Below are 5,361 nucleotides of genomic sequence, written 5' to 3' on the forward strand. Positions count from 1 at the left end.
CACACACACACACAGTGAGCACAGCAGGCAGCGTACAACAGCTCAGCACTGTCAGCAAACAATGCCTTCTGGTTACTCTTTATATCTGGACTTGAATTGAGCCACCAATATAAAGGCAATCTGTATTACCTCAAAGGGGACACATATATACATGAACACCATCCCCAATTCTTATTTGATTGTGCTTGTACTTCTGTTGCCTCAAGGCTAGATAAGGAACGACAAAAGCAAGCACAAGAGCTGGCCCAAGATGAAAATGAGTAAGAAAACAGAGTGGATGTTTTTGTTTTTTTTAACAGTCAGTTGGTGCTACTACACATTACATTCCTCTGGTACGCTCCTGAAGCTGTTAGGATAAACCCAATTTGAAGAGTCTTGTATATAACACAAAACGTAGGAGCTACACAAATGTAGGAAAAACTGCTAATCAAGCAACCCGTAAAACAGTACGCACCCATCCGCACCTCAGATTTCAGGCTTTTAAAAATACTGCATCTATTTATAACCAACTTTTCATGAGGTAAAAGGCTGGGGCCCTTACATTAGCAAATGCTGATTTGAGTCCATGAGTAGGCACCTCAAAAGGAAATCACTCCAAAGTGCATATACGTAGAGCTATGACAGATATTCTATAGGCTTTGGCACCCTCTGCAGGATTCTAGAAGCACCACCAAATTAAACCAGTCAAGTGTTATCCCTGATTAAGCTTTGTGCACACAAAACACGCAAGTGTCTTCAGAAAAGCACAATGTATTGCATCAACTTGACTAAAGTGAAAACCCATTATTTAAGTAATACATATTAGAAAAGACTTGGATTAAACTATAAACTAAACTACTTAGTTTTCTTTAAGACACATTAGGCACAAGTAGCAGTAGCCTACATGCCTGCTTTAAATGAGCCACCCTTCACCCCTACACACATTCAATTAATAGTTTCTTGTCAAACTGCTTCCCAAATATATGTGGTCATCTTGGCAGCAATAATGTAACATAGTAAATGTACACTAATTGTTCAATGTTTTTAACATTATCAAGTTGGTTTAAGAACCTGCTGTTGGTTTGTATCCATATTTAGGCGGCACTGTGGCCCTGAATGAAGCCGCTAAAACATTCCTTACTGGCTATTGAATTGTCAAGAAACTTTTGTCACATACAACCATACAGTAAAATGTTGGTGCTTTCACTAAATATTAATGAAAGTGTTGATAATCAACAAAAGTGAATACAATTCCTAAGTAACTGCTAGTAAGTTCAGAAAACGGCAATACTGTAATGCAGCCTTTAAAACCAGGTATAGACAACACGTCATATTACAATATCTGGCCTTATATCAATGTTGATTTAATAGTGTTATATTGCCCAGTCCTTAGTTTAGCCAGACGGGACTGATGGGAGCTCCCAGGAAGCCTTTCCAAAACTGCACCCAGTTAGCTTTTGCTGGTTAGAGGATCTGAAAACACCCATGGTCATTTGCTGCCCTTTAAACTAAGAGACATTTAAATGAGCTAGTACAATTCACGCAGCAACTTACTTTCCTCTAGCCAGCTCAATTCCAAGTGTTTATACTTAATGGAAAATAGCTCTTCAGGGCAACTATCTCGTCCTTAGAAATGTCCTTTTGCCAATAAATTTTACTAAACAGCATTAAAATAATAGCCCAAAGACCCATTCAAGCAATTTCTTAGACAACATGAGCTGAGTACGGTACTAAAAATACTGATCAGATCCTTAATGCTCTCAGGTTCATCTTCATTGTTCACATAAATTAAAAGAAAGAGACAACACAACGCTTGACTTTCTCCAAAATAAGATTTATTGAACAGTTTTCTTGTTTGCAGCTGCGACCTGTGGAAAAACAAGAAAAAACAACAACCATGAGGCATATTCTTAAATGAAGTCCAAGAGCAGACGAGGTGTTGCAGTGCCTTTAAAAAACTTGTGTTGTCTATCAAAACAAATGGTTTCATGCTGCCATTGAAGGTGCAAATTATACTAACTATTTTAACTATAATTTGTGTAATAGCAATTAAATGTAATTTCCCATCTGTCTAATATTCTACCGGTTTACCATTTACTTGGAAATTTCTCACCAAAGTAAAACCCCCAGCAATATTGTGTTTGAACAGGAAATGCACAACTCAAGTAAAATACGATCAAAATGCAATTTCATGGGCACTTAAGTGTACATAGTTTGGAGGAGAAACTGTTTCAGTTGCTACCAAGAACACCATGAACAGTCTGACAGTACACGGCGGAAACGTGCTCGCAAGAGAAAAAGCATAATTATAAAACACTATCAAAAACTACAACACAAAAAGGGATTTCTGAGGAGGTAGAGCCACACAAACATGCTTTGTGCCAGTTTTGTGAAGCAGGTAGGCGGAGTTGGGCCCAGGTTGGCTCATCTGTATACTGCTCATTAGCATGGGTAAACGAGAAGAAAACTGGTGCCATACGGCAGACTTGCCAAGCATGAAATTCCCTCCACATGTTTACCCCCTTTACCCTTGGATTATCACAACACTGCTGCATCTCTTCTGATTTTTGACACGGCCCAACTGTGATTTGTTTTTTAGTAGGCAAACAAACATTGCCAGTAGTGTGCAACACAAGACACATAACTCACTTGGCTGGCAGAGAAAAAAAACTTGCCCAAGGACAAGTACTTCCTAAAGCCTTGCATGCTGAAGTGACACTGGGGCCGTGTACTCGAGCAACAGACAGGGTGTCGCATCAAAGCAAAGCGATGGTATTTCTGTGATCACGCACGCTTAAGGCATCATCCCCCCGTGCCTGTACATCACTAAATCATTAAATGCCAGAATGTGTCAGACACTAGAGCCCGACCGATAAAAGTATTTTTAAGGCCGATACGCTACAAATATTTGGTTAATTTAAAAATCCAATGTATCGACTGGTATATTTTAAAAAAATATAGAGACTCGTAACAAAAATAGATTTCCATAAGTTATTTGTAGTTATTTATGAGTTCTCACAAAAATATGATAAGTTGTTTAATTTTCACAACAGAACAAAGGATCATCAAAATATATTAAAGTTTTGATAAATGAAATGTATAAATATACAAACTTAAGATATGAAACTTCAAGTCCTTTGAACAAAAATAATAAATCAGTAATAAGTGTTGCCAACAGGGACACGAACAACGCGCCAACACTTCATTTGTCATAAATGATTTTGATGAACGAATATTTAAATATATATAAATAAAAGAAATGTGTGTGGGTTTATGTATCGGGCCATTATGAATGCAGATACTGATAGTTCAGACAGTATCGGCTTGCCGATAAATCAGAAAAAACAACTATTGCTTTGCCAGTACGAGGTTGCGATTATGTTCATTCAACTGGAGCATTTAAACTATCAGTGGCTAGACCAGGCCGTAGAACACATACTAAAACTACTTGGCCCAATGGTTACCATTTAAACCAGTGGTAAGTCCACTCCCATTTGTGTTTTTCATTGAGACAGCAGGAAACAATTAGAGAGACAGGTAAGAAAGGTCTGGTGCAATTCAATTCTCAGCCACCAGGATTGTTTATGACAGCTAGAGGGAAATGGTCTTCACTGCTACTACAATAGCCTTAATACCTAATTTACATGCACTTTGATCAGTAAACATCAGCTGATCCAGTTATACAATACATTACCCTTAAAGTAATGATGCATCCAGGAGATGCTTAATAACCCAAGTATTAAACAACTTAACAGCATAAGTTGGAAAGTTTTACCTGTACATATGATTTACTCAGATTTTCTGACAATCCAGGTACTCAAATGTACAAGTTACCTGCGTGTGTATTCACTAGTTAGTGAAGTTAGTTTCTCACCTGGCCAGCAATTCTATCCAGATCTCTGGTCCCCTGGGCGGTAAGTCTGCGACCACTGAGAGAACAGCACAAATTAAAACAGGAGAATGAGGAAACATAATAGAATACATCAACCTACACAACTTAAAAATCCATAGACAAAATGCTTAAGTCTCCAGTAACTACTTCTTTACGCCACATTAACCACAGTATTATAGTTCAGGGAAAGCCACACGTCAATACTCCATCCATACTCGTTGGCAAAAATCGCCACTCAACCTTGAAACAGGTAATTCAAAATGGAATTTCATTTCCCTGCCCACTTGAATAAAAAAACAAAACAAGCCAAGCCAATCAATTAGCCATCTCGCTACAGTGTGATTGCATCGCCATGGTGGACTCGCAGGGCAAAATTCAAGCTTATGCATTCAAATTTCAAAAGTTATCCAGCATCACATAAATGGGTCTCTTTGACATCATGGTTCTGCAAAGATAAAAATTGCACTTTTGCAAGAATGAGTTGCCACATGTCATGTGTAGAGCAGGGTGTCAACTACCCTATGCCCACGTTAGCCCAAAAACACACATCATGCATGCTGTCAGCTTTGACTGCATGTACAAAGATTATACATGCATTTCCAAACAAGTCTCAGGTTTAAAATTCAAAAAGAACCTCTTCATAGTGTAGTTTTTTAAACAATTGTGTGTTTGTGAACACATAATTTCCACTTTAACAGGCATTCAATAGTGGCACTCACCCATTGGGATCCTTCTCAATCATCTTGAGCAGCTCGAGGGCCTGCAGCACCTTACGGGCCACATTCTTGGATCCTACACTGTAATGGGCAGGGCACACACCATTCCTCTGGCGACTTCCATAGATCTTGGTCATGGAGCCAACACCAGCACCTCCACGAAGGTACAGGTGGCGGACTGTGGATGCTGTAGGGGTAGAAGAGATGAGGGTGTTTCTCATAACAATGTAAACTTTCAGCATTCTCTTTTACATGATGGTTACAAGACAGCCATGGGGGCAGGGTGTGTATGTGACGCAACAGTCCGACGCAGTTTGTAATGTGAAGAGCGGCTCTCTGTTAGTGATCAACCAACATGGATTTTTAGTGCCAATATTTTTTCATCAACCTTAGCCGATGACCGATACGAGCTGCCGATTTTCTTAAGCTAACACAGGGTTCATAAGCATTTTATGCAATTTCCATGCTGGATAAAAATCTGTGTTAATGTTTACCCTCAAAACGTTAAGGTTAAGACAATGTAAAATACATTAAAAGCTTTTATTAATCACATTACGCTTTGTTAAAAAAATTCCTCGACTTTTCCAAAACCTTTTTGGTCTAAAACCTTTCCAGGCCTAGAATTTGCCTTTTTCTAATTCCATAACTTTTCCAGTTATTTCAAAAACGTATGAACCCTGATGAACAAAAAAACAGATCAGTGTCATTTCTGCAATCATCTTACATTCATCCCACCCAAATTATGTGTGCAATGTGCATCATATGAATGGGTGC

The 5,361-nt window shown here is 38.7% G+C and overlaps 1 protein-coding gene and 1 long non-coding RNA gene across 2 annotated transcripts in view; one reads left to right on the plus strand and one right to left on the minus strand.

The window, feature by feature from the left end:
- Positions 1–1,792: 1,792 nt before the first annotated feature.
- The window catches only part of rps19 (ribosomal protein S19), an 8,548-nt gene continuing 4,979 nt past the window's right edge, over positions 1,793–5,361 (minus strand). The window contains exons 4-6 of the mRNA XM_032519509.1: positions 4,591–4,774; positions 3,854–3,908; positions 1,793–1,847 (exon numbers count right to left, since the gene is read on the minus strand). Coding sequence (XP_032375400.1) covers positions 1,815–1,847; positions 3,854–3,908; positions 4,591–4,774 — 272 coding nt within the window. The 3' untranslated portion in view covers positions 1,793–1,814. The remainder of the gene's footprint in view (positions 1,848–3,853; positions 3,909–4,590; positions 4,775–5,361) is intronic.
- Positions 4,659–5,361, plus strand: part of LOC116691685 (uncharacterized) — a 17,161-nt gene continuing 16,458 nt past the window's right edge. The window contains exon 1 of the long non-coding RNA XR_004332533.1: positions 4,659–4,799. This is a non-coding gene — a long non-coding RNA (uncharacterized LOC116691685). The remainder of the gene's footprint in view (positions 4,800–5,361) is intronic.

This window comes from Etheostoma spectabile, chromosome 6 (assembly GCF_008692095.1).
Source record: "Etheostoma spectabile isolate EspeVRDwgs_2016 chromosome 6, UIUC_Espe_1.0, whole genome shotgun sequence".
NCBI lineage: Eukaryota > Metazoa > Chordata > Actinopteri > Perciformes > Percidae > Etheostoma > Etheostoma spectabile.